General features: G+C 34.2%; 13 protein-coding genes across 13 annotated transcripts; 7 read left to right on the top strand and 6 right to left on the bottom strand.

Moving 5' to 3' along the window:
• Window positions 1-38: 38 nt before the first annotated feature.
• DFA_10004 (uncharacterized protein) lies at window positions 39-2,962 on the top strand (the record flags this gene model as incomplete). Its single annotated transcript, XM_004351846.1, has 7 exons — window positions 39-77; window positions 517-595; window positions 1,100-1,217; window positions 1,824-1,989; window positions 2,067-2,164; window positions 2,238-2,438; window positions 2,497-2,962. 7 exons carry the CDS (start codon window positions 39-41, stop codon window positions 2,960-2,962), a joined length of 1,167 nt encoding a protein of 388 aa, XP_004351898.1.
• A 415-nt stretch (window positions 2,963-3,377) lies between these two features.
• Window positions 3,378-4,532, top strand: DFA_10003 (uncharacterized protein; the record flags this gene model as incomplete). The annotated part of the gene is made up of 2 exons (XM_004351845.1): window positions 3,378-3,535; window positions 3,647-4,532. The coding sequence occupies 2 exons, from the start codon at window positions 3,378-3,380 to the stop codon at window positions 4,530-4,532; spliced, it is 1,044 nt and encodes a 347-aa protein (XP_004351897.1).
• Window positions 4,533-5,921: 1,389 nt separating this feature from the next.
• Window positions 5,922-8,709, top strand: DFA_10002 (uncharacterized protein; the record flags this gene model as incomplete). The annotated part of the gene is made up of 3 exons (XM_004351844.1): window positions 5,922-6,425; window positions 6,507-8,578; window positions 8,682-8,709. 3 exons carry the CDS (start codon window positions 5,922-5,924, stop codon window positions 8,707-8,709), a joined length of 2,604 nt encoding a protein of 867 aa, XP_004351896.1.
• Window positions 8,710-8,862: 153 nt separating this feature from the next.
• DFA_10001 (uncharacterized protein) lies at window positions 8,863-9,397 on the bottom strand (the record flags this gene model as incomplete). The annotated part of the gene is made up of 2 exons (XM_004351843.1): window positions 8,863-9,175; window positions 9,219-9,397. 2 exons carry the CDS (start codon window positions 9,395-9,397, stop codon window positions 8,863-8,865), a joined length of 492 nt encoding a protein of 163 aa, XP_004351895.1.
• Window positions 9,398-10,247: 850 nt separating this feature from the next.
• Window positions 10,248-11,675, bottom strand: idhB (isocitrate dehydrogenase; the record flags this gene model as incomplete). The annotated part of the gene is made up of 3 exons (XM_004351842.1): window positions 10,248-10,734; window positions 10,822-11,375; window positions 11,628-11,675. The coding sequence occupies 3 exons, from the start codon at window positions 11,673-11,675 to the stop codon at window positions 10,248-10,250; spliced, it is 1,089 nt and encodes a 362-aa protein (XP_004351894.1).
• An 822-nt stretch (window positions 11,676-12,497) lies between these two features.
• Window positions 12,498-12,686, top strand: DFA_09999 (uncharacterized protein; the record flags this gene model as incomplete). The annotated part of the gene is made up of 1 exon (XM_004351841.1): window positions 12,498-12,686. The coding sequence occupies one exon, from the start codon at window positions 12,498-12,500 to the stop codon at window positions 12,684-12,686; it is 189 nt and encodes a 62-aa protein (XP_004351893.1).
• A 124-nt stretch (window positions 12,687-12,810) lies between these two features.
• Window positions 12,811-13,895, bottom strand: DFA_09998 (uncharacterized protein; the record flags this gene model as incomplete). The annotated part of the gene is made up of 2 exons (XM_004351840.1): window positions 12,811-13,046; window positions 13,121-13,895. 2 exons carry the CDS (start codon window positions 13,893-13,895, stop codon window positions 12,811-12,813), a joined length of 1,011 nt encoding a protein of 336 aa, XP_004351892.1.
• A 93-nt stretch (window positions 13,896-13,988) lies between these two features.
• Window positions 13,989-14,633, top strand: DFA_09997 (uncharacterized protein; the record flags this gene model as incomplete). The annotated part of the gene is made up of 2 exons (XM_004351839.1): window positions 13,989-14,124; window positions 14,440-14,633. 2 exons carry the CDS (start codon window positions 13,989-13,991, stop codon window positions 14,631-14,633), a joined length of 330 nt encoding a protein of 109 aa, XP_004351891.1.
• Window positions 14,634-14,711: 78 nt separating this feature from the next.
• Window positions 14,712-16,060, bottom strand: DFA_09996 (uncharacterized protein; the record flags this gene model as incomplete). Its single annotated transcript, XM_004351838.1, has 2 exons — window positions 14,712-15,342; window positions 16,050-16,060. The coding sequence occupies 2 exons, from the start codon at window positions 16,058-16,060 to the stop codon at window positions 14,712-14,714; spliced, it is 642 nt and encodes a 213-aa protein (XP_004351890.1).
• A 56-nt stretch (window positions 16,061-16,116) lies between these two features.
• DFA_09995 (uncharacterized protein) lies at window positions 16,117-18,086 on the bottom strand (the record flags this gene model as incomplete). The annotated part of the gene is made up of 4 exons (XM_004351837.1): window positions 16,117-16,951; window positions 17,031-17,435; window positions 17,837-17,879; window positions 18,005-18,086. The coding sequence occupies 4 exons, from the start codon at window positions 18,084-18,086 to the stop codon at window positions 16,117-16,119; spliced, it is 1,365 nt and encodes a 454-aa protein (XP_004351889.1).
• A 1,972-nt stretch (window positions 18,087-20,058) lies between these two features.
• On the top strand, window positions 20,059-20,455 carry DFA_09994 (uncharacterized protein; the record flags this gene model as incomplete). The annotated part of the gene is made up of 2 exons (XM_004351836.1): window positions 20,059-20,190; window positions 20,219-20,455. The coding sequence occupies 2 exons, from the start codon at window positions 20,059-20,061 to the stop codon at window positions 20,453-20,455; spliced, it is 369 nt and encodes a 122-aa protein (XP_004351888.1).
• Window positions 20,456-21,126: 671 nt separating this feature from the next.
• On the top strand, window positions 21,127-22,128 carry DFA_09993 (uncharacterized protein; the record flags this gene model as incomplete). Its single annotated transcript, XM_004351835.1, has 5 exons — window positions 21,127-21,377; window positions 21,463-21,641; window positions 21,697-21,751; window positions 21,779-21,837; window positions 21,905-22,128. 5 exons carry the CDS (start codon window positions 21,127-21,129, stop codon window positions 22,126-22,128), a joined length of 768 nt encoding a protein of 255 aa, XP_004351887.1.
• A 275-nt stretch (window positions 22,129-22,403) lies between these two features.
• Window positions 22,404-23,718, bottom strand: DFA_09992 (EGF-like domain-containing protein; the record flags this gene model as incomplete). The annotated part of the gene is made up of 2 exons (XM_004351834.1): window positions 22,404-23,618; window positions 23,665-23,718. The coding sequence occupies 2 exons, from the start codon at window positions 23,716-23,718 to the stop codon at window positions 22,404-22,406; spliced, it is 1,269 nt and encodes a 422-aa protein (XP_004351886.1).
• Between the last annotated feature and the right edge of the window lie 114 nt (window positions 23,719-23,832).

Raw genomic sequence — 23,832 nt, 5'->3', positions numbered from 1 at the left:
AAGCACACACTCTCTATAGATTCCTATCTATCTGTTGAATGTCCCTTACTACTACTACGATTATTAGGATTAAAATTGTTTTTTTTAAAGGAGTGATCAAAAAAGTTGGATGTAGTAGGGAAAATTAATTTAATAATAAGAATAGATGTAGGAAGGAGAGGAAGGAGGAAGGAAGGAAGGGATGAATAATAATGTTTTACAACAATAAAAAGAAATAAACGACCTCCTTCCTCCTCCTCCTCCTCCTCCTCCACTCTTTGACAAATTCCAAATGGAAATACATATAATTCATTTTGTTGTTGTTGTGATGCATCCAATCGATGATGGTAAATGAGGAGGGGTGGATGTGGATTGCATTGACAAACCGAAAAACAACAATCGTGTTGTGGTGTGTGTGTGTTTTGGTGTGGTGTGATGAAAATAGATAATATCGCGACAAATTCCTAATTGATTGATACCATATATATATATATATATCGCATCCATCGCGCGCGCGCACATAGTATTATTAATTAGTTTGTAGTTGTAAAAGTAGTCGTTGTTGTTGTTGTTGTACTGATTCGAGTTAATATTAATATCCTAATCAAAACTTTTGGCAAGATATCCCAGATTGTGTAAAGTCCGGAATAATCATCCTTGGCAATCAATCCAATGGACCGACCGACCAACAGACTGACTGACTGACAGACTGCCATCATCCACCAAAAAGAGGAAGATAGAGATTCGATGAATTTGATTATTTTTACTTTTGATTATTAATTAATTAATTGACTTTTTGTATATGTGTTTAAATCTCGATCTTTGATGTTGAGAGAGAGAGAGTGATTGGTTTCCCCTTTTTAAAATAACAATATCTTGATTGATTTATAAATTACAAATTATCACACACTTATATATATTTATATAGATATATATATATAAATAGACAAATATGATTGATCAGTCAGTTCTTACCTACCCTATTTATTTTAAGAATATATATATAATATAAAAGGAATTTATATTATTGTTTGTCTTGTGTTGTTCACTTTATCTCTTCCTTTTAAGAATATAAATAAGTACGGGAAGGACAACAAACAAACTTTTTTGAATAAAATAGGTAAAGCAGCAGCAGTACTACTATTTTGTCAAAGTAACTGTCTGTCTTTAAAACTTTTACTTTCGATATTACCTATCTGCCTATCTCTCTCTCTTTATCTCTATCTATCTATGTCTTTGTATATCTATCTATCTATCTATCTATCTATCTATCTATTGGATGTCTGTTTGCTTTCTCATAGTTGGTGGAGGATGACCTCTTCTCTTTGCAAGCTCATCGTGCCATGGGGTCGGCTGTGCATTAACCTTTGGTTTCAACCTCTGAACGAGATTTTAAAAAGACAACCAATCAGCTTCCAGCTTTTTGAAACCAACGAAAAACAAAAAAAAGAAATAAAAAAAAATTAATTTTTTGACCAAAGGACACATCTCTTATGAATATTGATTGGTACAACGTGTCGCCCTTTCAGAATTGGTTATAAAATTTTTTATACTTTAAAAAAAAAAAAAATAAAAAAAGGAAGAACAGAGAGTAGAAAACCAAAATTGTAAAGCAAGTGGATTAATAATAATACTATTATAATAGTTCCATAAGATAACTAAATTTTTTTGGCGCCAACTCAAAATTGAAGAACAAAAAAAAAACTTTCATTTTTGAATTAATTTAATTAAAATCAGTCGATTGAAATATTATATTCAATCGGTCATCATTGTACAATTTACTTGTAATTTTAGAAATAGAGATAAATAGAGATAAATAGATATATATATTTATATATATATAGAATGAGCGATCAACAACAACAACCAATAAGACCATTGATAGAAGATAATGATGAAAGATCATTCTATGAGATATTAGGTGTCAATGAAAAGGCATCAGAGGGTGACTTGAAAAGAGCCTATTATAGACTTGCAAAAGAAGTTCATCCTGATAAGAATAATAGTCAAGTAGGGAGAAGAAAGAAAGAAAGAAAGAGAGGGGGTTTCATTAATAATCATACTAACCCCTTTTTTCTATTCCAAAGGAAGCAAAAGATCAATTCCAAAAACTTGGTAGGATTTATAATATATTAAAGGATCCACAAACTAGATCATTCTATGATGAAAATGGTGATGTTGAACAGTATGTAAACAAAAAAATATGATTCATCATGATGGTATCGATATTAATAATTCTATCTATCTCTCTTACTTAGAACTGAAATGGGATTAAGTGGAGAAGATATCTATGAATTATGGTTGAAACAATATAATATAGTTAGATTGACAGAAGAGAAAATATCACAATATTTCCAGAGTATAGAGAATGAAAAGAAAAAGTATGGATTGACTGTTAGTTCCGAGGAGGAACAAGATCTTTTAGACTTTTATCATAAAAAGAAAGGTGATATGAAATTGTAAGTAGAAAATATATACTTTAAGCCCACCCAATTAACCATATATAATATTTTGTAGGATCAAAGAATATGTATTTAATTGTGAAACTAAAAAAGATATTATTAGAATGTGTGATCATTTAAACAAAATGATTAAAGATGAAAAATTACAAAGTTATCCTTTGTTTTATAAAACTGCTTCTTTATCACCAGATGACAATAGTACTTCCACCACTTCCACTGCTTCCTCTACCAGTACCAAAAAGGTTACAACAAAAAAGAAAAAAATCCAGCAACCAGTCGAACAAGATGTTGAAGATCAAGAGGAAGAAGAAGAAGATTATGATGATTTAGATATGATTGATGATGAAGAGGAAGAAGAAGAGGAAGAGGATAGTGGTGATGATGAAAAACCAAAGAAAAAGAAAAAGAGTAAGAGTACCAAAGTACCAAAAACAAAGAAACCATTAAAGAATAATGGTAAATCAACCTCCTCCAAAACCAAAAAACCAATAACAACAACAAAGAAGAAATCAAATAAATAATAATAATCATGTAGAATATAAAGGAATACAAACTGGAACAAAAACAAAAGAATTGAGGGACTATAGATTAAAATAGAACAGTCATTTAGAGATAGATGAATATTCTAAAATAGAAATAGAGTCATAGATCATCCATCATTGATTAGTGATGTGGAATAGATGTAGATCCCTTCCATTCCAAATTTCAAAAAGGGGGGGTGTCCAAAGTGGTAGATCTACTCGTCAAACAAACACGTTCTTCGTTTGCAAGATTTTTTAGACTTTGATTTTTCAATTTCAAAAAAAAGAAAAAAAAAAAAAATTACTTCTGCTGACGAACAAAACTTTCTTCTCAACGTGTCTATTCAGTTTATACTCAACACACTTTATTCATATATATATAAGTAATTACTAGTAGTAGTTTGTTTGTACAGAAATGGAAACAGGACCAGCTATCATTGATGTTGCAAGATTTCTTGCCAACCCAGAATCTGCTGAAGCTTTGGAAGATTGCAAAAACTTGGTAAAGACTCTTCAAGAGACATCATGTCTCGTCATCAAATCACCATTGGTTGATGAAGCTCAAAACTCAGAGTCAGTATTATATTATATTATATTTTTTGATCAATTTTGATTTATCAATCAATCAATCATCTGATTTCTTTCATTTTTTTGATATTAATTCAAATACTTTACTTTTTTTAGATTTTTAGATATGATGGAACAATATTATGAACAACCAACTGAAGTATTGATGAAAGATGTTCATCCAGAATGGTCATATCAATTGGGAGCTACACCAGAGTTTACTGAAGAGCCACGTGATCACAGTGAGGTCATCAAGGCATTGAAGCCACAATATGCTGCCCATGCCCCAAGAGGTGCCGACCCAAAGTGGAGATTCTTTTGGCGTATTGGAGAGCGTCCAGCCGAAACTGAGTTCCCAGAACTGAACTGTCCACCAGTTATCCCTGAAAAGTTCCCACACTGGAAGAACGTCATGGACACTTGGGGCAGCAAGATGTTGTCATCGATCGAGACTGTCGCCGAGATGGTTGCCACTGGTTACGGATTGCCACGTGACACTATCACCAAGATGATGAAGAACGGTCCACATCTCCTCGCCCCAACCGGCTCTGATCTCAAGCGTTTCGGTAACCTCGACCAAATCTTTGCAGGTTTCCACTATGACTTTAACTTGCTCACCATTCACGGCAAGTCGCGTTACCCAGGTCTCTACATCTGGTTGCGTGACGGTACCCGTGTTCTCGTCAAGGTGCCAGCTGGCTGCTTGTTGTTACAAGCCGGCAAGCAACTCGAATGGGTTACCGGTGGTGACATTCTCGCCGGCTTCCACGAAGTCGTCGTCACAAAGGAGACTGTCGACGCTGTCGAACGTGCCAAGGCTGAAGGTCGTTCCCTCTGGCGTATCTCTTCCACCCTCTTTGGTCACGTTGCCTCGGACCAATACCTCCGTCCACTCCCACCCTTTGAAAACCAAGAAACCCTCAACAAGTACCCAGTCAAACTTGCCGGTAAACAATCAGAAGAAGAACTTCAAATGATTGCTCTTCAAAAGAAACAAGAATAAGAAAGAAACAAAAGAAAGAAATCAAAAAGAATGAAGAATAATGAAGAAAGAAAGAAAGAAGGTGAAAGAAGAAAAGAAAGAAAGAATTTTTTAAAAAGAGTAGACAAAGACAAAGTGTAATAAAATAATAATTGATCATTAAAGTGTTTAATGATTCAATTTATCACAAAACCAATCAATCAGATCAGCCCCTACGTACCACCCGTGGATTGGGTAACCATTGCAATTAATGGGAGAAAGCCAAGGGGTTGGTTGTAAAAAAACATCGAAACGTTATGTTGAAATCTTCTATCGATCTAATCTAGATTAATGCGGGCGCAAAAATAATAACAAAGAGAAAATTAATTGTTGTGAGCGCCGTCGTTGGTCAAAGCCTAATCCCCTTCTCTTCCTCTTTTAACAATTAACAAATAGATAGATAGATAGATAGATATAGAGATAGATAGATAACATCATTCATCCAGTATACTAGTACATTTCAATATATATTTCAACAATCAACAAATAACAACAACTACATTGTTTCAGTTATATTAGTATAGTCTATTGGGTTTGTTAGACAATACCATATACTCAATTGTTTAAATAATAATAATAATAATTGATCTAAATTTAGATATATCTAAAATACAACAATTAGTTAAATAATCCCCGACCCCACCCCTACACTCACCACAATTGCAAACAATATAGATAGATCATTGACAATATAGGCAGTAAAAAGTATATACAAAGAGATAATAATAATAATCATATTCATTCATTATTTTTATTGTTGTTGGGTAAGTTTATTTTTTATCTATTGTTGTTGATGTTTGAAAAGAAGAAATTAAATTCTATATATTCTGTAAAAACAAGTTGTGTTGATACTTTTGATTTGGTTGTTGTGGTTGTGGTGGGTGAGTTGAATCACGATCCATGATTTCATCTCACCATCTTGACAACAGAGAGAGGGAGAGAGGACACCCACCAATTGGTGAAGATGGACAAGAATTCTTACAACGCGATAATATTGACATTGTCATCATCCACATCACTCCACTCTCTTTCTCTCTGTTGTCTTCTATTTGCACATTATTTGTTAATCTTGTTGTTTGTTGTTTTATCAACATCATCATCATCATCATCATCATCCTTCATCGAGATTTCCCATTCTCCATCTTGCTCTCTTTTCAATCATAATATTTATATTTGTGTGTTTGTAAATCCAAACTAAAACAATCATCCACCAATCCATCCATTCATATTCAATTCATTGGTACCAATTAACTAACCAAACTGAACAATTTCATTCCTCCTCAATTATAGATAGATAGATTGAATTAAATAACAAACTCTTTTTCTATATAGATAAAAGGTAATAAATCAAATACTTTTTATTCTTTAATAATGGACTATGACGATAGTTTATTGGCATCACCAAGATTAAATTTACCACCTCCACCACCAATGGATTTTGGAAAATGGGATAACAACAACAACAACAATCATTCTTCTCCTACAATGGTGGCACCACCACCTCCTGTTTTTGATATTGGATCACTTCCACCTCCAGCCATGGATTTTTCTTCTTTACCTCCTCCCCCTCTTGTTGATCTAGCTCTTTTACCACCACCAATCGATTTTGCCATATCCTCTTCTTTACCACCTCCTCTATCATCATCAACATCGACAACACCATCAACGATAGAACTTGAAAAAGCAGCAATTAAAATACAATCTTGTTGGCGTGGTCATTGTGAAAGAAAACAATTCAAAAAACTTAGATTGTCAATCATTATCATTCAAAAATTATATAAAGGTTGGATTGCCAGAAAAGCCTATAAAAAACTATTGGAAGAGTCAAGATGGATGAGAGATATCCCTCCTCCTTCATCTGCCAAATTAAATATTGTAAGTATAATTAAAAGACAAAACAAACGATCAATTGTTACTAATGTTTGTTTGTTTATTTATTTTGTTTTATTTATTTAGGTAACAAGAACAAAAGGAATAACGGGTAGAAAAAGACCAACAAGAGGTGCAAAAGTAGCAACCAAGGAAGTGATTGATATGACACCAGCACCATCAAATGATACATACGATGAAGATGAACCATTGGAGAAACAAACACAACAACCAAAATTGGTCAATATGGGTAATAATATGTTGGTTCCAAAGTTTGATCCAACTGCAATTACCTTAAAGAGTAGAGCTGCTGCTGGCGGTGGATCAGTTGCAGCATTAAAGGAGCGTCCAGTCAGCGTATCCAATCCAGAAATGTTATTCAAATTGAAAAAGACTGGAAATCTATCATCCTCTTCTGGTGATGTTGAACCTGTCGACTCGGGTGCAGGTAGTAATAGTGCAGATTCAACACCAGTATTCTCACCAATCAACTTGAGAAAAACACCCAATCAACCACCATCATCATCGGGGTTGGGAAGCGCACCCAATTCCCTACCATCATCACCACTTGTACCATTAAAACGTGTTCAACAACAATCTGCCAATCCAATGGCATCATCTTTTGACTCTGCTTTTCTTCCTCCTCCACCTATGGGTTTCAACATTTCATCGGGTTCATCATCTCTCTCCAGTAGTAGTAATAGTAGTTTACCACCACCTCCATCATTTGAAGATCTGCCACCTCCTATTAGCACCGCAGCAACACTTCCTCCCCCACCACCCTCATTTGGTTCATTCCCACCACCTCCACCTATCCTCTCACCACGTGACCCAGTTCCCATCCCCTCTCCATCTTCTTTACCACCTCCCCCATCTCTATCCAATAATAATATTAATAATAATATAAATAATCTACCACCACCACCACTTGCAACATCATCAAAGCCAATTCCAAAAACTTCAAGATCAATGCTCAATTTTCCATTGCCTGGAGGTGTTAGTTCAACCTCCAACAACAATAACAACAATGAGCCCATCTTTGGATCTCCACCACCCATTCCACCTGTTTATAAAACTCCATCAAATATTCCTGCGCCAATCAAAGTTAATAATAATAATAATAATAATAGTAATAGTAATAGTAATCTACCACCTCCACCAACATTTTCAAATCTACCACCTCCACCATTACAATCATCCAATAATCTACCACCTCCACCAACATTTTCAAATCTTCCACCTCCACCTTTACAATCATCCAATAATCTACCACCTCCACCATTACAATCATCCAATAATAATCTACCACCTCCACCTAAATTTACGAATCCACCACCAACTGTACTACCATCTATCATTCCCAACCTTCCACCACCTCCACAATTTACTACTACAACCAAACAAAATATCCCACCTCCTCTTGTCACTAGTATATCACAACCAAAGATGACATTACCACCAATGATGGTCAAACTTCCTCCTCTACAATCAAATAATAGTATTAATATTCAAACACCCAATGTACCAGTAACAACACCAACAGCAACACAACAACAACAACAAACAACAAGACAATTAAAACCAGGATGGAGAGAATTTTCAACACCAGAAGGTAAAAAATACTATCACAACAAAGATGAAAACAAGACAACATGGGACTCGAATGAAGCTACCATTTCCCCAACCATCTCTCTACCACCTCCTCCAATGCCAGCCAATTTACCACCACCACCTCCACCTCTTGCATCAGAGGTTGCACATACAATCCCACAAGATTATTGGATTGAATATACAACTGCCGATGGTAAATATTATTACCACAACAAAACAAATAATACAACTGTTTGGAGTAGACCAACTGGTGTTGAAATTCATTTACCAAAACAACAACAACAACAAAATAATGGTAATAATAGTAATAATACAACTGCAACAACAGGAAAAACAACAACTGCAACACTACCAACATCAACTTCATCTACAAATATTGTCACAATGAACAAAGATGAAAAGAAAAGAGTTGGTGGTGTATTGAGTCTGTTCCTTAAAAAGAGACCAACCAAACAAGACTTGGAAACTAAATTTTTGGATCATCCTGCCGATGGAGCTACTAATCTTTCTGTTCAATCTTCTGAAAAAGGAAAAAAGAAAGGAAGAAAGTAAATTCAAAAATAAATATTTATAATAATAAAAATAATAATATATATTTATACTCACATTAAATTAATATTAGAAAAATAAATTATTTATTTATTTAATAAGATATAAACAAAACAACAATTATGGATAAAGATAGAGAGAGAGAGAGAGAGAGAGAGTAGACTTTAAATGTTGAGTTAGGGGAAGAGTAATAAATTTATTTATTTATTTATTTATTTATTTATTTTTTTAATCTGAACAAGTATTGGATTTAATAATATTCATTTTAAGTTTTGTTGTTTTTTTAATAATGTAAAAGGGTCTTTTCTTCATGAGAATTGATATGAGAGTTTCTCTTTGCTATCTTTCTCTTGTGACAGAAAAAGCAGCAACCAACAGTGATGACAATGACAAGGAAGGCAATGATTGAAAGTTGAATGATGACAGCTTCGATAATCATAGCACCTGCATAAGTTCCTGTATAGTCACAAGTTACAGAGCAAATAAAAACTCCGGTAGCATTGGAGAGGTAATTACCCCCATCACAACTAGCTCTCTTCCAGAATGTGGTTGCTAAAAAAGAATTATAATAGAAAAGAATAATAAGAAAAGATAAACTGTTAATTATATATATTTATAAATTTGATAAGCTATTTAAACATTCTATATGTTGAACCAACACAGGAATAATCCCCAGTTGAATTATTTAGATCACCATGACAACATGGACTGGTATCTGGGTAATCTGAACTATCATCGTGATTAGCCAAAACACTACAACTGTTGGCAATAAATAAAATAGCTATAAAGAGATAAAAAGAAAATGATAACTTGTTCATTTTTGATGAATGAATAAATGTTTGTGAGTATATTTTGGTTTGATGTTTATTGAGGTTTAAATAGGTTTCGGTCAACCCCAACCACCAAGTATAGCATCCGTTCAGGGATATTTTTTGACTTGTGGAAATGGTATCATCCATCAGACGATAAAGCACCATCAATCATTTAAAACAAATATCCCCTATCAAACCACCAAAGGTTTGAACGATTGATTTTTGTCAATAAAATGGGCTACATTTCAAAATTGGCAGCACTTTCAAAACATTTCACTGTGTTATGACAAGATATTAATTTAGCTCGAAAGAGCAATGGGTTCGGATTTGATAAACCCCGACAAGTCCATCAAGATATGGGTCGAATTTTCCTTCAACCTTTTGTTCATGTTACAATTCTCGAAGTTTCATGTCAACCTGGTTGATCAACAACCAAATTGGGACTTATCAACGATTCATCCTTTTAAGGGATCATTAGGTTCATTTATTCAGGTCTAGGCTTGAATATCTCACCCCAACAATTGGATACCGGTACAATACGATATTTGTCAAGAGGTAACGGTTTAAAAAGAATGGCCCATTCTCAATTGAGATCTCATGATCATGATGATAATGATGATGTCAATGAAAAATAAAGCGTTAAACACGGTGATGACGATATATAGGGGTTTAATAAAACCCGTTATCATGTCAATGGAAAATAAAGCATTAAACAAGATAATTTGTTGTTATTGTTTTTAAAAAAGAGTTAATAAAATATTTATAAGTTTTCTGTTGTTGTTTGTTTTGTTTTGTTTGTTATAGTCTATTTGGTTATTATTATTATTGATTATCTGTGTGTATTGATTTTTTAGATTTAGTTTTGAACGATAGTATCAATGACAGCACGAGTGAATTCCTTGGTAGAGGCGTTACCACCCATATCGGCAGTCAAGATCTTCTTTTCACTGATGACCTTGTTGACAGCGTTTTCAATCTTTTCAGCATAGTCGTTCAATTGCATGTGCTTCAACATCATTGAAGAGGCGAATAATAAACCGGTTGGGTTGACCTTGTCTTGACCGGCGATATCGGCAGCGACGTGGTGGGCACCCATTTCAAAGATGGCAGCTCTCTCACCGACGTTGGCACCGGCAGCCAAACCTGGACCACCAATCAAGGCGGCACCGACGTTGGTAACCAAGTTTCCGTACAAGTTTGGTGTAACCATGACGTCGAATTGCTCTGGCTTCATGACCAATTGCATACAACAGTTATCAATAATCATTGCATCAAAAGTAATCTCTGGGTATTCCTTGGCAACTTGTTTACATGTCTCCAAGAATAAACCGTCAGTCATTTTTCTTTTAAAAAATAGAAAACAAAACAAAAAGTAAGTAAATTTAGATCATCTTCATTCTGTTCATTTCTTTTCTATTTTTCAATCTTACTGAATGTTTGCCTTGTGAATACAAGTAACCTTCTTTCTACCGTTGGCTTTAGCATATTGGAAAGCATAGTGAGCAATACGGGTAGAGGCTTCCTTGGTGATGATCTTTAAAGATTGGACGACACCTGGAACCAAAGTTTGTTCGAGACCACTGTATTCACCTTGAGTATTTTCACGAATGACGACGAGATCGACAGTGACATCAGAGTGACGAACAGTGATACCTGGAATCTTCTTGCATGGGATGACGTGGGCGTAGAGGTCGAGAGCCTTACGTAATTCCATGTTACGTGATTGAGCACCAGACAAGATGTTGGTGTAGAGTGGACCCTTGAGAGCAACCTTGTTACGAGAGATAGAGGCAACGAGCTCTTGAGAGATTGGTTGACCACCGGAAATATCAAAGACTTCCCATTCGATTGGAACCTTGGCGGCTTGGAATACACCCATAACCGATGAGGTAATCTCTGGACCAATACCATCACCTGGGATAATGGTAACCTTTCTCTTATCAACTCCAGATGTATATCCTAAATAGGTTCTAATTGAACCAGCCTTTTGTTGAAAAATATGAGATTTGTAAGCAAATCGTGATGTTGGTGATTGATAATGAATGATTCATTTCGAAACTATAGTAAAGACCGGTATGTTTGTATATACACATCCACAAAACACTTCTTTGTTTGATGATAGATTGTCGTTTTTTTTTTTTGATGGATCAGATCTTTGATCAAAGTCTTGTTGCTGTATGTTTGTGTTGTACTACTACTGTGACTGACTATAGTTATTGTTATACTAAAAACCTACATTCTTTGAAGCGATTCTAACAGATGATGGGATGAATCTAGACAACATTTCTATCTATCTATCAAATATAGTACTATATTATCTTAATGCGCAATTATTACTTGTTTGCCTTCAGATCACACACCAGCAACAAGCGAAACGAAAAAAAAAAAAAAAAAAAAAAAAAAAAAAAAAAACAAACAAACTGACGAAAACCAAATTTGGATCATAGGTATCATCATTCATTGCAATTGATTGACTAATTGGGATTGTTGGTCAACCAATCTATCTTTTTTGCAATCTATCAAACTCAAACTCTATAGATTACACCGAGTACCGTGAATAGATTAATCAGATTGATCACCCATTAATGAATCTAATTGTCCAATTCGAATATTTGATTGATTGACCATATATATATATATATATATTTATACCCATCCCGTATTGCCAAACTACAATAATATATTAACCTCTAACTAACCACACACATACACATTATATATATATATTGGTTGAAAAGGTGAGAGGTGAGAGGTGAAGTAAGATGTTGACTGAATGTGTGTTTATGAGTTTTAAAATTATTTGAAGGGTTTCTATTTGATCTAAAGAAGATCTTACCCCCCTTACCCCACCTGCCACAGTCAGTATTATATATTACCAACTATAATTCGAGGTGTGACTGTGGTTAGAATAGAAATGGATAAAATAAACGGTGAATTTCAAATTGGTCTACCAACTAACTAAAATTTAAATAAATTATATATTATTTAATATAATTTCTTTCTCTCTTTCTGACTATTTATTAGTATTGGCGTGGAGTCACATTCCAATTCTAATTATATTATTATTATTATTATTATTATAAATATATACACAATTAAAAAAAAAATGATTAAAATTTGTTTATTAGTATTGATAGTATTAATCTCTATGGTTTATGCTGAATCAGAGCTTAAACCAAACTGTGCTGCCGTTCAATGTTTGATGGTCGAATGTCCATTGGGTCAAGCTTCGTATGTTCCAACTGGTCAATTGAGATTGAGTGGTTTGATATCAAGATGTGCAAGATTGTGTTGAGATAGTTTTTCAAGTATGAGGAATAATCGATGGATATATACCCATATTTCTGATTCTTCAATATATTTATATTCTGGACCAGGTTGTTGTTTTTGAGAGATATTCCTAAAAAGAGTTGTTCGTGTTAAATATGGTATGGTAAACATCTAATAATTAAAATGACATACCATTTAGTCATTGATTGAAATAATTGTTCCAAATCACCACCTTCACAGAAATGTGTCAAAATATATATCTTTTTTAAATCACTGTCATCTTGGTGATCTTTGTATTGCACAAACATAGGGTCACCGATGAATAGTTTCATCGTTGAGATTTCAAATTGCACTTTGTCATAAATTGATTGATTGGAGGTGTAATCTATTTCTTTGTAAACATACTAAAAGATAGGTTAAACATCAATGTAATTATTATATTTTTGTTTCGGATTTTACATGCTAATTCACCGGATTCGCTCATAACAAAGATTACTTGGTTGGCAGAGTATGGAAAAGAGTGTAATTTGAAATATTTGTGGTTGTTGACTGTAACATAATCTGTGGATTTGATGGGATATACCAGTAAATATTGGCGGTCGTAATGGATTGAGTTGGGATTTGGGTTGAATGTTGTGGGTGGGATGTTGTTCGGCCCCTTAGTCCACGATGATGTTATTTTTGAAAATTTGATATTTGGAAGTTTGATTACTCCAAGTGACCCTAATTTAATAAAGTTTCTGTTGGCAATCGTTTGTTTGAAATCAACTAAAACTCTTGTTGGCGAAATTTCTAAATATATATGACCAAACTTCAATGATTGTAATGATGATGGCAGTACTCCAACTGCTATTGGTTGATTATATCTATCACCAAACACCAATGATTGTAATGATGTTGGTAATACTCCAACTGATAGACGTTGATTATAGTAACCACCAAACACCAATGATTGTAATGATGATGGTAATACTCCAACTGGTAGAGGTTGATCATAGTCTAAACCAAACACCAATGATTGTAATGATGATGGTATTTCTCCAATTGATAGAGGTTGATTATATCTATAACCAAACTTCAATGATTGTAATGGTGTTGGTAATACTCCAACTGATAGAGGTTGATTATATCTATCACCAAACACCAATGATTGTAATATTGGATTGATTTTGTTCTCAACTGTATCTGAAGAAGTTTGTTGAGTGTTAGAGATATCGTTTGCTATCTCAGCCATTGAGCAGTTATTTAGCCAATGATTGTTAGACTCATGTCTCCTCAAACTTGTGCGTCGTCAACTGGAACAGGTCATGATGGATCATCAATGATGATGAATGGTAGCGATACAATTCCTGTAGGTGGTAGTGGTGGTACTTCCAACAACAATACTCATTTAGGTAATATAGAAGAAGAACAATCTATACGTGAGGATATACCAGCATTCTTGGCACGTGTAGTATCTGAAAGTGAAGAGTTGCAGAGTCACATTCTCGAGTACTTGTAGTCTGGATACCACATCTTGTGTGATGTAACGGTTAGTCACGAGGTTACTTCGAACCTCTAATCCACCAAACACAACCAACTCGTTTAATTTGTTGAAAATGTCCCATCGCAAAGGAGACCCAAACCCATTGACCTGTTCAAACGATTTTGTATCTTGATTCTTGACCATGTAGATGACCTCGTCGTTTATGTCATCGTAATAATGGTCATGTAGAGACGGGTCGAATGCAATCGGGTTGTTGTTTGTCCACGAGACTGATCGAGTAGTTCTAAAAAAGAATCTATCGTTTACAGCCAATTCCAGTCTTTCACATTTGACATTTGTCTCGACAACAATGCATATACTTCATACGAGCATATCAATGAAAGAAACTCTAAACTATTATTTATACACGATGGGATTGGTCCAGACACTTCTTCCTCTTCTTTGCTGACCTCATCATCCAACTCGACCAGATCCATTAGTTCATAGTTGTTAGAGTCTGCGTAGGGTTGGTATAACCTCTTTAATTGTCGTGCTTTGGCGTTATAGTCATGATATGAATCGATGTTAACGACGCATGTCAAAGGTTAGACGACAGGCCATCCTCAATAAAGAGTCGTCGGGAGACCCAGCGACCGTGAGTGACTCTAGTTGCTTGAGAGATACCAATGCATCACCAATCTCCTTGCTATACATTTCACGGCTCGTGTCTGCAAAGTAAAATGAAACTGACCTTAACATCCAACCAATACTGAAAAGTTCAGGTAATCTTTTAATATACCTTGGTGTCACTTCCACTCCCATCTTTGATAACGATTTCATCATTTGTTGTCTTGTATCACTTGTTATACTTGTACATTTTAAACTCATTATTGGTCTATTATCTGAAGAGGATGAAGAGGAGGATGAAGAAGATGAAGAAGATCTACTATCTTTTTGAATTAAACTTTGTAATACATGATGATAAAATAGAATAAAGATATTTGATGAAGTAAATTCTATGTCACCAGAGGAAAAGAGTGAATAGGGTACAATGTTGATGAACCAGTACCGACAGACACGTGATACTTTTTTGATGGTGTCTTTGGTTGGTGGTAGGAATGATAGGATATGTTTGACTATAATATCGGGTACGCCCAATTGATTCGATTGTACATATTCTATTGTTTCATTATGAGGGTTAATTCGATACAATAATCTTTTTAAAAATAATGCCATGAAATAGAATAGAAATACAAATAAATAATTAAATAAATAAATAAACACAATGACACAATTGTGTTGACAGTTACATTTATCTGTTTGTCTATTTCGGGAGAGGGCTATGTGTTCTGTGATTGAGCACAAATCGGTGAAACCAAGAATTTTTTTTAATTTATCTGTAATTTATTTTGGTCTTGCCTCCTGCATGATCGGTTGATAGTCTTAATCTATATCTTGCTTGTTATTATTACTTATTTATTATTAGAAAATAGAATACAAAGATGATGAAACAGATAATTGTTATTTGTATTTTAGCTAGTTTATTGATTGTTGGATCGAGCGCTCAACAACGATGCTCATCAGAATACATTATACGAGCTAAACTGGCTTATCCTCATTTAGCACTTTGGTGGTATCTATGTCTATTCTTACTATTTATATAGTATATAACTTGTACCTGGATGGGATGGTTGGTATTGGCACCTGGGACAAACAAAAAACAATTAAAATTTCGCACGTTTTTTGCATGAAAAACGCAAATGAGTTAACTCCTGCGATGCGAAGAATTTTGCAATTTATACAATTAATTAATTAAATGTATAAATAATTTATCTTTCCTCTGATCAATAGAGAGATAGAAGTGAATAATAATATATTAATCTATTTAAAAAAGACCTTAATAATAATAATAATATTTATTACTCAATGTACATATTTAATAATAGTGTCATCTTTATATAGATCATCATTATTAGATGAAAAACCAGGTCTATTGTTCATCTTCATCTTCATCTATTTCTTCTAAGTCTTTATCTTCTTCATCTTCATCTATTTCTTCTTCATCTTCATCTATTTCTTCTTCATCTTCATCTATTTCTTCTTCATCTTCATCTTTATCTTCTTCTTGTTCTTCCTCTTCATAAACATCTTGATCATAATCTATTTCTTCATATTCTTCATCACCATCTTCCAGATCGTTGTAGTTCTTCACATACCATTTCATAAACTCTCTCTTTGGTGGTTGGTGAACCCAATAGTAATGGGGATGGTTGTTTGGAAGAGTAATTATTTGTTGACCTGATTTGTCGTTGATACATTTCCAAAGTTCGTTGTCCAAGTTCCATAAATTGTTCATCCAACTATAATGTATACGGATGAGAAGAATACCATTATCCTTACAATATTGATTTTTTACCAAATCCCTTTGTCTCTGTCTATCGAATCCATCCGATGTTTTGTTGAAATACGAGAAACTCTTTGGATCAAAATGTTGTTGACCATCAAATTCAATATGAACTTGATGGTCATTCAACTTGAAATCATAGCAAAGTCTGTTGAGTGAGACTGGAGTGTGTTCTGCCGCGAATGACAATTCATGTTTCTGTAAATACTTTTCAACAGCCATTTCACCATTGGAACGTGTATTGTTACATTCCCCACAAGGAAGGTAGTCGTGTCTTGTCAATTCCTTGATGGTTTTGGTGTTGGGGTGATTTTTACTACAATAATACGATGCTTCTTGTAAAAATTTTTTGCACTCATAGTTGGGATCTGCCATTCTCCCTTTATGCGACTCTACCCAACCAACAACACGAGAAGTTTTCCTAATAGATTAAAAAAACAAAAAAAACAATTAATATATTCATTAATTTTAATTTAATTAAAATCATATTTTCTACTTACACATCTATGGTGCAAAATTTGCAAAGAACTATTCTTTTGTCGATATAGTATAGAAAATTAATCGTTTGTTTTTCACTGTGATTAATCTTGTTGCATACAAAGGTTGCCTTCTTTCCTTTGACCGAATTTGGGTCGAGAGTACACCCTTTCTCTGCTGCACGTTCAACCCAATTTGCCTTGGTGGCTTCGAGACGGCATTCTCTACAAGAGTTTGTGGACCTTCGAATATCATGAAAACTTTTGTTTACAATGTGCCCATCTTTACACATCATTGAGATTTTGTCCAATTTACGAGCTTTGATGTCCTCTTCTTTCAAAAGGGTAAATCCTCTTTCCTTCAAAAGTTTACCACGATAGATTTTTATCTCTTTGGGCGTTCGTCTTTTAGATTGGTTTGGTTTGACACTAGAATAAATAAACAAATAAAAAGTTGGTTAAAATATTTGATACAATAGTTGTTTAAGAGTTGGTCAAATATTTAACAAATACATACCCAAGAAGTGTTTTGCAATTGGCCACGTGAGTAACCAAATTAGGATTTGCTGATTTCAAGCCACTATCACTCCGTACCCTCCAGATTTGATTGCAATGTGGACATTGAATTCGGTACATTAGTCCATCCTTTTCAATCGTCTTGAACCCATACTTTTCAAAGACATTATATTGACATTGAATACAAGTAATCAGTTGTGTTACTCGTTGTTGGGCCAATGTATTTATGACTCTTTTAATTTTATGCCCATTGGGACATAAGAAATGAAACTTTTCAGAGGTTGATATGTACTCAGAACACTCGTGGGTGTTACATTTGTTTTGTTTTATTTTGTTTAAAACTTTGACTGCCGGTACCTAATAAATTAAAATATTAAAAAATAAATATATGTTGGTTGAAAGTATCATGATTTATAGTATTTAAATACATACTTGTATTCTTGAGAAAGGGACAGATGTCTTTACTTTAAGCTTGTACACACCTCTTTCTTGTTTTTCAAAATCAGATTGTTTGATCTTTTCCAAAGTTTTATCACTGAGTTGATAATAATTATATTGAGACATGTTTGATAAATAATGAAAAATTGTGGAAATACGATAAATTAAAAGAATTAATTGGGAACTGGTGAATTTGAGATAATTTATAAATTAATAAAGATACAGTGAATTGGTAAAATGAACATACAAATTGGTTGGTTGTTGTGAAGTTGATGTTTTAAAAAATGGATTAAATTGGGTGAATGTTGAATAAACAAAGATACACTGAATTGGATAAAGATATACACTGGATTGGTATAATAAATTACAAATTGGTTGATTGATGTGAAATTGATTATATAGACGGAATGGTTACTGTTGAGAAACAACTTTACAATAGATAATTATAATATTCACACAAAAGATAAAGATATACACTATAGTTTCAATAAATTACAAATTGGTTGATTGGTGTTAAATACACTGGATAGTTATAATAAATTACAGATTGGTTGGTTGTGAAATTTGATAGTTCTATAAAATGAATTCTATAGAGTGAATGGTGAATGTTGAGATATTAAGCTACAAATGATGACAATTCCATGATGATTAACAGATATTTGATTATATTAAAAGTGAATAAAGTGTAGTTGATGAGAAAATCTAAAGGAAATAGATTGATGTGATTTGAATCTAGATTCTATTGATTGCAAAACTATGATGATGGTCTTTTATATTAGATAATAGATAATAGAGATAATAGATAATAGAGATAATAGATAATAGATAATAGAGATAATAGATAATAGAGATAATAGATAATAGATAATAGATAATAGATACAATGATTGTTGGTTGCTAGATAATAGAGATTGGGTGAGAGTGAGAGTGAATGTGATGTTCATTTTTTCCCTTTTTTTTAAATTTTTTAAGTTTTAATAAAGTTCAAAAAAAAAAATAATTAGTGACCAGTTTGTATAGACACTAGGACATTGTCAATACCCTTGTTTCTGACACAGTAACTGGTTTTGATATGATGTACAAGCCGACACTGGCATCTCAATCGTACCTAGAATGTATCGATGAGCACAATTAAATCATCAACTTTTTGGGAGGATGTCAATACTATTCTTGCAATAGAGGTCCTTTATCAAGACTCATATAAATCATATACCATCAATAAAGAAAGATCATAAAAGAAAACCCAACTTTCTTTCTTGTAGTTGAACAGATATATCTATTCAACTCCGATTGGCTTGCAGACCAACAAAAATAATTCTTTTTTTTGTTTTTTTCACATTTTGTGCGTTCTTGATGAAATGTTTGTTCATTTGATTTTCTTCAATATGTTAGTGCTAGTGTAATATATAAGATATAGAGAGAGAAGAGAAAATAACTTAATCAGAATGCAAGAACAGATACAATCAATCATCTATTTTATTGTGATTTAGAAAGTGATACAAAGATAAGCATTGTTCAATCATATATACAATAGACAAGACTTGATTCTCAATCGGGAAAGCACCACAACAAAATAACAGTAATAGTAACAATAGTAATAGTAATAACTATGATAGTAATAATATTGATATGACTACTCTAGTACAAGTAACATATCAGAATCTGTACAAGAATACAAAGAATCTCCACTTGAACAGTTACCTTTTTCATTGGACAATGATATATGTGGCAATTATCATTCTCAATTATTCTCAATGGATGCATTAAAGTGTGTAGTTATTGGAGCCGATTAAATTGGTGGCATTTTATGTGAAATCAATCTGGCGCTAGAATCAAAATCACTTGATCTCTAGAAATCATTGTTCCATTTCGTTGCTATTGGTTTCAAATCAACAATCGTATAAATCGTAGTTATCGTTGTACCATATTTTGTCACCCTTTAGCCAATTTAAAGCACTTTCCAAACAATGTTTACGAAACTTCAATCTATACAACATTGTTTGAGACCAACCACATAACATGTTTCTTGGACAACTCATACCTATTGGACCAAACTCACCATTCATCTATCAAACTCTTACCTTTGTCAAATTGAGTGATGTCTAGACCCAGTAATTTCCAAAACTTGACCGACATTTGCAAAGGTCCATTCTACCCAGGTAAAACTATTATTGAAATGATGTCATCAACATATTGTCGACCAACTTCGACCTCATCACTACAACATTTTGCAAGAATGAAACAAATTATCTCCAAAGGGTGATATGATTGGTAATGCAAGTCGTGGTGAATGGGGTCAATTCGAAGCCGTAAAGAGTGAATCGACTGTTACTGCAGTAAAGAAACCGGCCGCTGCTGCAGCTGTAAAAGGTGCATTCAATCAACTTGGTCAATCAGCTGTATTATCAGCACCAGGTAGTTCGGCATTACAATTATTAGCCAACTTTACCAAACACCGTGAAATGTTTGGTACTGGTAACTATGAAATTGAATAAAAGCCAACCAAAAAGGTCAAGGCTTGTTTGACAGTTGACTTGAAGTTGCCCAACCTAAAAGTCACAAGATGGTGTATCGTCGCACCCGCTCCACCCTCACCTTTGCAGACACAAAACATTACTCGACATTAAAATCACCACCTTTCTACAAAAGACTATTGAAACATGTAGCGTTGATCCTTTACCATTGGATGATGGGTAGTACCTGAACCAATTTAATATCTCCAACTACCTCCAGGTACAACACTTGGAGTTTATGTGCAGTGTCTCGGAGGATTAGTATGAGAACCAATCTACCTTGCTCAGACAGTCCAAGCCAAGTCGAACATTACCAAAAGATATCTACAAGTGGTTATTCCATATACTCAAGAGCAGTCTCTGCCAGAATATTCCACAAGACTGCCAAACACTCCTCCAAGCCTGTCTTTACGTATTGGTGTACTCTGGTGATTTGAACAGTAGTGTTCTCTATCTTGGCACATCACTGTGTGTTGAACAACTTGGGTGCCCAGTTCTCGATCATTTTAAATGACAACCATGGACATTCAATGATGAAGAAGGTTATGAACAAGTGGCTGGTTACCAAGTTATTTCACTGCCAGAAAAAATTCAAAAGTCTTCCATTTCTACTTTAAAAACAGCTGTTTTCAGTATATGCTGGACGAGTTAATATGAAAAAACCGAATTTTTACACGCGGACGCCTTTCTACTGTTCGAGGTTTTCTGGCAGTGTTGTGACACAATTCATTGGAAACCTCCTCTGCATTGAGAGTCCATCTGGTGTTGGATTCTCGTACAATGAGGATGGAAACTATACGACTGGTGACACTCAAACTGCTGAAGATAATTTGGCTGTTGCCAAGGGTTTCTTTGAACTCTTCCCAGATTATGCTTCATCTCCTCTTTTTGTTGGTGGTGGTATGTTATTATGATATTATATGTGTTCATATAGAGACAATGTTATTGTTTATTTGATATTAATTAGTTTATTTATTTTAATTATTTAGAATCATATGCCGGCATTATAATAATACCACAAGTAGCACAATAAATGGTACAAGATTCATCGATAAACATTCGTGGTATTATGGTGGTAATCCATCATTTAATTACACTACCGATGCACAATACTATATGACATTTATCCAAAACTTGACAGATATTTGCAAAGGTTCATTCTACCCCGGTACAACTGAATGGTAATGATGCCATCAACACTCTCTCGACCAATCTCCATCTAGAGTTTCTCTCTCTCTCTGCCAGTTCTAGTAAACAACAACAAACATTAAATCAAGAGTATTAAAGGCATATTATATATTCTAGAAATCATTTAGAAAGAGAACAAAGAGAACAATCAAGGTTAAATGGTCGCATATATGAATGTATCATTCAACCCTGTCAACTTTTACTATTGTTATGATGACCTTGAAACGGTCATTTTGCAAATAGTAGATGAAATCAATACATTTGGTGAAACTCATCTTTATTTTCCTCAACCTTCAATCTTCATCTGCACTTCATCTTCTTCATCTTCATTTACTTTGTCAAACAAACAATTAAAATATGTATTAGATTATAGTCACAAAAACTTGACTAATACATATTCAACTCGTTGGATGGTGCATATGACTTTTGTTTCTCTGATATTCAACAATGCTTTGATATTCGAATAGATTATGTAGATGACAAGATATGGTCATCCGAAACCATTTATTGGTATGCCATTGACATTGTTTAATATATCGAAAGTGATTGTTGGATATCCTCTCTGCATACTTGACCATTCCAAGAATCATGTGGGAACGTGGTCTTTAAGTATACGCCAACCCCAACCCACCATCTATCAACACCACCATCATCTTCATTCCAACTATCGTGTCGTAAATTCACTGGATTACCTTCAATCCTTTACAAGGGTCATTTTATTATTACCCTACCAGATAAACAATTAATAACTATCAACAATAATGACACTGACAATCCAAATGAAATGATCCAACCAATTTACTTTATTATCAGATACCAAATCACATGTCATGACAGTACCATTTACACATTGGTCACAACGTGGACCTGAAAATGATGACTTGCAGATACAAGAGTTGTAATAACAGTAGGCATATGGACCACTGAGACAATGGTATGTCTCGGTACAAGAAGATACTGATCCGTCGGCGAGGAATGGTACACAGAATGGTTCACCGTAGTTCCATTGAACGGTACCCCCAGCACAAGTTTGACAATCAGATCCTGTGAAACCATTGACACAGTTGCAAGTTGACGTTTTGAGGTATTGTTGGTTGGAGGGGTCGTAGAGAGTGCTGGTGACAGTGGTCTGTTGACTGACCTTTTTGACCTGGTCCGAGGTGGTGTAATAGACAAATTGGTCATCTGCAACAATCGATTGAATCCATTGTTCTTGGACAAGGACAAATGGTTGAGCTACATTGTCCAATGGCACACGATACATGGCATCTTGGCTAGAGTAATAGACGAATACTCTATTACCTGCTTTATGTGTTGCAAAGCCTTGGATCTGGAAATCAACGGCGAATAGGGTGGTTGCAGAAGTACAGTTATTACAATTATCAGGTACTGTCATGACATGTGTTTTGGTGACACCCAACAAATACTCGTAGTGTACAAAGTACAATGTATTGCCTTGTTTGGACAGAGCTGCACAATCTCCCCATTGAAGGAACGACATGATGGGTACAGAGGTTGGGATGACTCCGGGTGTAAGAGGACTGTACTTTTTAATACCTTGATACCCACAACCAAAGAATTCATTTGGATTGTTACCATTTACAAATCCCTTGAATTGAGCAGAATACTCTTGAATTAAATCAGTGTAAGTTTTGGTAGATGGGTCATACAGAGAGACAGTTGGATTGGCTCTGAAACGTGGCATGACGACTACTGGACGACCACCTGGAGCAATACCAACCAGACCATTAACATACTTGATATTGAACTGTAGATGTGTACGGTTCTCTCCAAAAAACTCCAACTTTTCAACGAATCCCAATGGTCCCTGAGTATCGATTTCAATCAAGAATGCATTTCCTTGAGTTCTTCCAACACTTGTATTGTAACGACCAGTCAGCGATAATTTGTGAGTGACAGGATCCAAAACTAAACCTTGATAAATGGCAATACGATTCTTGCAAAAACTATTTTGTAAACCTGGACATTCCAATCATAATCACATTCAAGTGACAAAGATTGATTAATAAATAATAATGAGTGTTTAATATTTTCATAATTTTTTTAAAATAAATGTGCGAACTCAATCTGGGCGACTTTTTTATAATATGAAAAATAAAAAAAATCGATTTTTTGTTGTGATTTTTGATCGTTGTACTTTTTGAACATCA

This window comes from Cavenderia fasciculata (assembly GCF_000203815.1).
Source record: "Cavenderia fasciculata unplaced genomic scaffold Scf_EU5ZYIE02H8LDV-5, whole genome shotgun sequence".
NCBI classification, from domain to species: domain Eukaryota; phylum Evosea; class Eumycetozoa; order Acytosteliales; family Cavenderiaceae; genus Cavenderia; species Cavenderia fasciculata.
This window is presented reverse-complemented; position numbering and strand designations above follow the sequence as displayed.